At 40.7% G+C, this 8,589-nt stretch overlaps 1 protein-coding gene across 1 annotated transcript; it reads left to right on the top strand.

Annotated features, from left to right (window-relative positions):
• The first annotated feature begins 3,587 nt into the window (after nt 1-3,587).
• Nucleotides 3,588-5,304, top strand: LOC107044191 (piggyBac transposable element-derived protein 4-like). Its single transcript, XM_015265988.1, has 2 exons — nt 3,588-3,866; nt 4,036-5,304. The coding sequence occupies exons 1-2, from the start codon at nt 3,588-3,590 to the stop codon at nt 5,302-5,304; spliced, it is 1,548 nt and encodes a 515-aa protein (XP_015121474.1).
• Nucleotides 5,305-8,589: the final 3,285 nt, after the last annotated feature.

The following is an 8,589-nucleotide window of genomic DNA, read 5'->3' as shown; positions in this document are numbered from 1 at the left end:
CGGTTTTCTATACACGCTTGAGATAAATGACTCATTTAATTCTGGATTGAAGATATCTATTTTCTGGTCATCTAGATATATCGCAAGACCCATCTCTGTGAATCGTCTCAGAGACAGTAAGTTAGCCTGAAGGGCCTCAGCAAATATTACCTCATCTACTTTAAATTTCTCACCGCTGAACAATTCGATTTCTACCTGACCTACTCCCTCCATTCTCAAATCCGCTTGTATATTTTTATTCGCGCATTTGATCACACCCTTACCTTGTTCGTCGAGGGACTTGAAAATTAGTTTCGAATTAGTTAAGTGCTTCGTAGCACCAGAATCTGCTCGGAATACAGTAATAAATTTGTCTTTGTCGAAACAAACACCCACGTGCAATTCCTGACCTTCACAAAGTTCATCGTCCACTTCCATGCACTCTCCTGTCTCATTCGAATCTAACTCACCCTTCTCTTTGTTGTCTCCTCCTGAGGTTTTACTTGAGCTCTCCTTATTATACTTTATACTGGTCTTGGGCTTCGAGTACTTGTTGTCTCCTTTGCCCTTCAGGTTATAGTATTTCCCCCTTTTAGTGCTTTTTGGGTCATTCGTACCTAAACCCTCTGACCTTCTCTTCAATGACCCACCACCACGCCCAAATCCACGAAAACTATTTCGCCGGGAACTGGTGTGTCGTATGTTAACTTTTGGCTTGTTGTTTGTCTCATCTGAGTTTGGGCAATCCTTAATTATGTGCCCGTAGTCTTTACAACTGTATCATAGTTTGCCCTTACCCTTACCCGGGCAGTTTCAGCCGAGGTACCCGTATTCACCGCATTCAAAACACCGTTCTTTGAATCCGGTGAGGTTAGCGGCTCTCACCTCACTACTCCCCTCGCCAGACTGCTTCCTCGACGCTTCTTTCTGCATAACCACAAGTTTCAATTGTTCACAAGTGGGANACCTCTATGTCACCACCTACCATATTGGCTATAACTCGTCTAGTTGCACTTTTCTGTAGTTTTCTATTGAATGGACTGTACTTGTTTACTTCCAAATCTACTATCCAATACGGTTTTCTATACACGCTTGAGATAAATGACTCATTTAATTCTGGATTGAAGATATCTATTTTCTGGTCATCTAGATATATCGCAAGACCCATCTCTGTGAATCGTCTCAGAGACAGTAAGTTAGCCTGAAGGGCCTCAGCAAATATTACCTCATCTACTTTAAATTTCTCACCGCTGAACAATTCGATTTCTACCTGACCTACTCCCTCCATTCTCAAATCCGCTTGTATATTTTTATTCGCGCATTTGATCACACCCTTACCTTGTTCGTCGAGGGACTTGAAAATTAGTTTCGAATTAGTTAAGTGCTTCGTAGCACCAGAATCTGCTCGGAATACAGTAATAAATTTGTCTTTGTCGAAACAAACACCCACGTGCAATTCCTGACCTTCACAAAGTTCATCGTCCACTTCCATGCACTCTCCTGTCTCATTCGAATCTAACTCACCCTTCTCTTTGTTGTCTCCTCCTGAGGTTTTACTTGAGCTCTCCTTATTATACTTTATACTGGTCTTGGGCTTCGAGTACTTGTTGTCTCCTTTGCCCTTCAGGTTATAGTATTTCCCCCTTTTAGTGCTTTTTGGGTCATTCGTACCTAAACCCTCTGACCTTCTCTTCAATGACCCACCACCACGCCCAAATCCACGAAAACTATTTCGCCGGGAACTGGTGTGTCGTATGTTAACTTTTGGCTTGTTGTTTGTCTCATCTGAGTTTGGGCAATCCTTAATTATGTGCCCGTAGTCTTTACAACTGTATCATAGTTTGCCCTTACCCTTACCCGGGCAGTTTCAGCCGAGGTACCCGTATTCACCGCATTCAAAACACCGTTCTTTGAATCCGGTGAGGTTAGCGGCTCTCACCTCACTACTCCCCTCGCCAGACTGCTTCCTCGACGCTTCTTTCTGCATAACCACAAGTTTCAATTGTTCACAAGTGGGAGGGCTGCTTACCTTTGAGCTTGGCTGAGGATTGTAGGGAATGTACCATAGGTACAGATCCCATGATGGCATTATTAAATGCGTCCCTCTTTTCCTCATCGGATAGAGGAGTTGCATCTGCGGAGTTTTCATATGTTCGAATCACCTCTTCAAATTTCTCACAAAGCTCGACTGCTGTCATTTTGCCAATTACATACTGCATGTTAGAGATTTCTTTTCTCACCGTAAATGAAGATACATTAGTTTCGTATCTTTTTATCTCTGAGTTTATTTAGAATAGCTACTGGATCTTCTAGTAAAACTACTTTAGAATGATAGTTTTTGTCTATGTAATTGATCAATATGTCTCTTTTAACTGAGGGTCCTTTGTTAAGGATCTCCAGTTTTATGGCTTCAGCAACTTCTTTAGCAGTGCTATTTTCAGTGCTCCCACCACTTTGACTCTTTTCTTCTCGCCTCAGATTTTCCCATTGTCTTTTGATAAGATTTTCAATTCTCGCTTCTAATTTTTCATCCTTATCTAAATCATGGCCATCATTTGGTAAATCTGACCCATTTCTCACCTTTTTACCAGGGTCCTCAGTTTCAGGGTCCCTCAGGGGTCTCTTCGTCCCATAATCAATACGGGAGAGCCTGTCATCCCAACCGTTCCTCATCTCGCTCATCTCTTTTTTCATTTCCTTGATGCTGTCTAGTATCCAGCCACTACTGTTGGTCTGCATATCCAAAACCTTCACGAGTGTGCTGTTCACAGCATCAAGTTTCGAGCACACCGATTCAAGTCTGCCTTCCACTGGCATTTCAGTTCTTGGTTTGTTCGCGTGGTATTTTATTGGATTTGTCGGGTGGTTTTGTAACGTGGACCTTATTTTAACCCTTGAGAACTCGCGGTATAAGCGTGGCGCCGCCTATTTTCGATTTTTGCTTATGAGACAGAGAATTGATGAAAAAAAAAAATTGAAAAAATTTGAATGCATTGTTTCAACCCTTTGGAAGACACTGTAATCGTCGATTGCCCCGAAAAATGCACTGAAAATGATAAATTAGAGAAAAATAGAGCGCACGAATTAGGAAAGCGGCGCTGTGCCGCCCAGTGCGAGTAACGAGGGGACTAAAATTCTCCACGGCGCTGTTGCCAAGTGATACTCAAGTGCTCAAACGTGTTTGAACGAGTCCACTCGATCCTTTGATATTGGGCAAGGATTTTACTACATTCCCATACATTTTTAAGAAAAATTAAAGAACTGAAATTTTTGCATGTAGTGTTGTTAAACTGGTGAGTAAATTATGGAATATTATGCGTATAAAAACAGTTAATTTGGGGATAAAATCCCGTAGTAAAGTTCTGAGTGTTCTTCTCGCTTTTCGTTTGAATAATTGGGGTATTTTTTTATTTACACATGCGTAATATTTTTTTTTCTACATACAACTCGATCCTGATGACATTTTCCATGTTTTTTTTCAATTTTTCTGACGGTAATTTTGAGGTTATAACATCATATATTTACTTGGGATCGGTGACAGTTCTCCATCACATGTGAGGTAGCATATAGACGGTGTTAGATGATTTTTATTGTTTCTTTAGTGACAAATGGCAGGCAGAGCACGTCGAGTATTGCAGGAAGAGGATCACGGTGAGTTTGCAGAGGACTTGGGCGATGGGAGTGATAGTGATTATTCAGATGAAGAACCCTCACCTCAGTGTGATGATAATGACGATTCAATGGAGTCTGAGGATGCGGAATCAACAAGTAATTCATCTGGAATCCCTCAGTATTATTTGGGGAAAGATAAGAGGACGAAATGGTTCACGGAGATGCCCTCCAAAGACAAAACTCGACAGAAAAACATTCTCACAGAAACTCCTGGGGTCAGAAGGCCAGCCAAAGCTGCAAAAAACCCACTGGCTACTTGGGAGCTTTTTTTGGTGAAGATACTATCGAGGGAATTGTGAAACACACGAATGAAAAATTGAATGTTTTACGAGAAAAATGTCAACGTGAACGTGATTGTAGTTCAACTACTGTTGATGAAATAAGGGCTCTTTTTGGGTTACTATATTTGTGTGGTGGTCTACGAATGACAAGAACAACACGAGAGATTTATGGGCAACGGATGGCACAGCACCTGGATATTTCAGAACTGTCATGAGTGAGAATCGTTTTCGTCTTTTATTACGTGCTCTCCGATTCGATGATTCTGAAACACGTGAGGCTAGGAAGCAAACGGATAAATTAGCAGCAATTAGAGATCTTTGGGAGGACATCACTGCGAAATTTTTGAAAATGTACAGGGTTGGTGAGTGTGTCACTTTGGATGAGATGATGCTGGCCTTCAAGGGGAGGTGCAGTTTCAGACAATATCTGCCAATGAAACCAAACAGATATAGGTTGAAGGTCTTTGCTTTAGTGGATTCAGATACTTTTTACACATCTGTCTTGGAAATTTACACAGGAAAACAGCCCCCAGGACTATTTCAAGCTGATAACAAACCAATAAATGTGGTGAAACGTGTTTCAGCCTCCGTTTTAGGTACTGGGCGCAACATCACGATGGATAACTGGTTCAGCTCAGTACCTCTCATTGACGAATTACAGCACAAACATCGTACGACAGTTGTTGCTACTTTGAAGAAGAACAAGACAGAGCTCCCTCCCCAATTCGTCAATCACAAGAAACGCAGTATGAATTCGTCTTTGATTGGATATAATGATGGTAAAGTATTGGTTTCTTACGTTCCTAAGAAGAACAAATGTGCAATCGCCATATCATCAATGCATACCTCTGGTGCCATCGATTCAGGGACAGGTGCGAGAAATAAGCCTGAGGTAATTACTTACTATAATTCCACAAAAGGAGGAGTAGACTCTGTAGACCAGATGAGAGGGAACTACAGTGTAGCTAGGTGCTCTTGTCGATGGCCCCTGACAGTATTCTTTGGACTCTTGGATATAGTTGGGATAAATTCATGGATTATTTATGAAGAAAATACAGGACAGACTATATCTTGTAAAGAATATTTGACAGGGATTGCTAAGGATTTGACAAAACCATGGATGATGAAGCGTATAAAAGTTCCAACCTTGTCTCCAGATTTACGTATTATGATCAGAAAATTTACTGGCATCCGATTATCGGTGGGAAATGTTATGAGTGAGACACTCCTAAAGTTGTGCAAGTACTGTCCAAAGAAGAAGTATCGTAAGACAACTGTGGAGTGCGGTATTTGTCAGAGCTTGATCTGCGGAGAACACACTTCTAGAGTTTGCACTGAGTGCTTCGCTCGTATTAACTTCCTGGAGGAATAATATTCTGATTCAGACAATCGTATGAGGACTTCGGATCAATGAGTAGCCTAAGTCATAAAGTGATAATGAAAGATATATTATTCTAAAAAATGTTTATACCTGTTACTTTTGATCATTGAAGTTTATCTAAAGATAGTAGTGATTAAAAAGTATAATGAGAAGATATAAAAATGAAATGTTCAATGATTATGCAAACATAATCATAATAAACGTTTGTCTCGAGTAATTATGCATGTGTTTTTCCTTTTCACTAATAAAAGCCTTGAAAGTCATTATTTTGGTAGGAAAGTGATGATCCGTGACAAGCCAGTTTCAGAGATTTTTTATCGATTTTGGAATTATTTCGACAATGTGTGATAAGAGGAAAAAATGTCGGAGAACCTGTTTGAGCTTAGAAAATGTCCAACAAGAAATGTCTTTTGACATTTCTTTATGAATTCATTAATTATCGAAACAATTGCGAGTTCAAAAAGAAGTCGAACATTGCCTTGTTACACTCTATTATTTCATTACTGATTTGAATCGACGCGTACGACCGCGCGAGGACTTGGCAATACCGGGATAGCTAAAGCACGGGCGGCGCAGCGCTAACCGCGCGGGTGACGAGGGTCGGGAGAGAGACGCGAGTACTGAAGGGTTAACTTTAGGTTCCACGGACTCGATTTTTGTAATCTGGGGTTTACTTTTACCTGCTTTGAGAGCCTCAATTACTGCCGCTTGTCCCGCACCTTGTTCGGCCGACCCACCTTCACTTTCCTCACCCTCCTCTCCGTTCTCACCGTCTTCCCCGTTCTCACCGTCGTTCTCCTCACCTTTGCTCATCTCACTCACCTCGGCAGTAATTGGTGGTTGCTCCTCATAAATTCTGGGCATGATGGGAGGCTTATTGGCGAGGAGCTTCTGCTGATGCCACTCCACCAGTAGTCTCCATTGATTCTCTGTCATCATGCTTTTGGCTGTTGTGATAAATAGAATCTATGAATATTAGTATTACCATTTGTATATTGTGCCCTTTCACCTACCAACCGAACACAAGTATAGTCAGCTTCAGGACAGTCAGGCACAGACGAGATATGAACACAATATCCCCTCTATCCCCGAAAGAGCTGATCAATTTCCACGCACTGAACACAAGCACGCTTCAACTGATCACCCCTTTGGAGCAACCAAACTTCAGATTTTATTCTGAATTTTTTAAACTAGTATTTTTGTTTAATTTGATCATTTTCAGGGCTTAGTTAATTTGTGATTATATTTGGTAGCTAATATCCTCACAAGCACTTTGATCGCATGTATTTTTCATCGTAACTTTCCTTTTTAATTCATCTCAACTCACCAAACCTATAACACTTAATTGTGTCTGTTCGTATTAACACGGTCTCCTCTACTAACTCGAGGACGACGTCCTATCCTTTATGGAATTCATCAAATCCAAAGAGGAACGGTAGTTGCCTCCACAGCTCCCACAAGTCGTCACCTATGGTAATTTATTTATGATTAGGTGTACAAATAAGTTTTAGGACACTTCGCAAAAAATTAAAAATTCATTTTCGAAAAAAAGTAAACTGCATTTATTCACCAAAATAATCTTTATCAGTTTGAATGACCTTCAGCCATCTGTTAGGTAATTCATGGATGCCTTCCGCAAAGGAAGTTTCATCTTGCGAGGCAAGGAAATTATCGACCCATTTTTGCACTTCTTCAAATGTTTTGAATCACACATCAGTCAATTCGTTTTGCATCTTCCGAAACAAGTGAAAATCAGTTGGAGCTAAGTCTGGTGAATACGCCGGGTGTGGCACAACTTCCCATCCAAAAACCATTAACGTATCTTTGACTGGTTGACCCACATGAGGCCTGGAGTTGTCATGGAGCAATTTTACTGGACGTTTCCCTTTGCCAGTAAATGGACGTTTTTGTGCAATCTCTTGGTTCAATCTTATTAATTGTTGGCGATAGCGATCGGCAGTAACTGTCTCGCCAGACTTCAAAAGTTCATAATGCAGTACGCCTTTCATATCCCAACATATACACAGCATGATCTTCTTACAGTGAATATTGCGCTTCGGTGTCGATGTCGTCGGCTGGCTGAGGTTAATCCAATGATATTTGCGTTTTGGATTATCAAAATAAATCCACTTTTCATCGCCGGTCACAATTTTCCACAAAAAAGACTTTCTATGTTGCTTATTGTAAAGATTCAGACATATGTCAAGTCGGCTATCTTTATTTTCTTGAGTCAAAAAGTGTGGCACCCATTTTGTTCCTTTTCAAATCTTTCCCATTGCGTTTAAGCGATAGGAAACGGTCTGTTGAGTTACTACAAGCTGTTATGCAAGTTGTTTTTCCGTCGGACAAGAGTTTTCATCCAGTAACGCTTGCAGTTCCTGGTCATCCACCCTTACAGGGGCCCCGGTACGTTCACGGTCACTAACGTCGAAATCACCTCTCTTTAAATCGCGTATACCAATACTCACGTGTACTTTTAGATACAATGTTGTCCCCAAGAACAGAACAAATTGATTGACATGCTTTCCTAATAGTTTTTCCTTGATGGAATGCATAGCGAATGCAGTGTCTAATAAATAGCTTAGCGGTCTGCATGTTTTATTCACAGAATTTAAGGTTATGTTTATGACTCCCTTATGTTTCGATACTACATAACAAACCCCACCATATCATATGTAAGCGGTAACTGTGAATTACTTTCGAATCGAAGTGTCCTAAAACTTATTTGTACACCTAATAGTTTGCTGATTTGGGCTTGTTTTTATTTTTGTGCACTCTCGCCTTATTTGTATTTCGCATCAATTTCAAATTTGAACTTAGTTTTGCCGCTGGCTGCGGCTGCGATGCGCGTGCGCCTGTAGTAATCGTGATGAGTTAGGAAAGGGTTGCACAATTACTAACAAAGTATTCAAAATACTGAATCGTAATATATTTACTATCGCGTTAATTATAATATACAATAGATAGATGAATACGTATAAGTGAGTCCCGAGTAGAACTCGGAGACGAACTGTGACTGACTGACTCACTGGTCAGTGCGGATTAATAATTTGGGTAGCAGGTAAACGCGTGATATTTGAGAGAGCGAGATATTCGGAAGATTAGAGCGAGATAGGGCTCCTCTATCGGTGATTGCTCCTCAGCGCGTGTCTGCGTGTGTGTAAGTGTAGCAGTCGCTACATGACTCCCTTTGTTGAGAAAGAAAGTCGTATTTCCCTATAACTGGCAGTAATTGCGTCTGTAACAGAGAAAAATTTAAGTAGAATAGAAATGGAT

Source organism: Diachasma alloeum, unplaced genomic scaffold, assembly GCF_001412515.2.
Source record: "Diachasma alloeum isolate Michigan unplaced genomic scaffold, Dall2.0 Dall_scaffold_00684, whole genome shotgun sequence".
Taxonomy (NCBI): domain Eukaryota; kingdom Metazoa; phylum Arthropoda; class Insecta; order Hymenoptera; family Braconidae; genus Diachasma; species Diachasma alloeum.
Note: the sequence above shows the minus strand (reverse complement) of the source record. Positions and strands in the feature narration are given on the sequence as shown.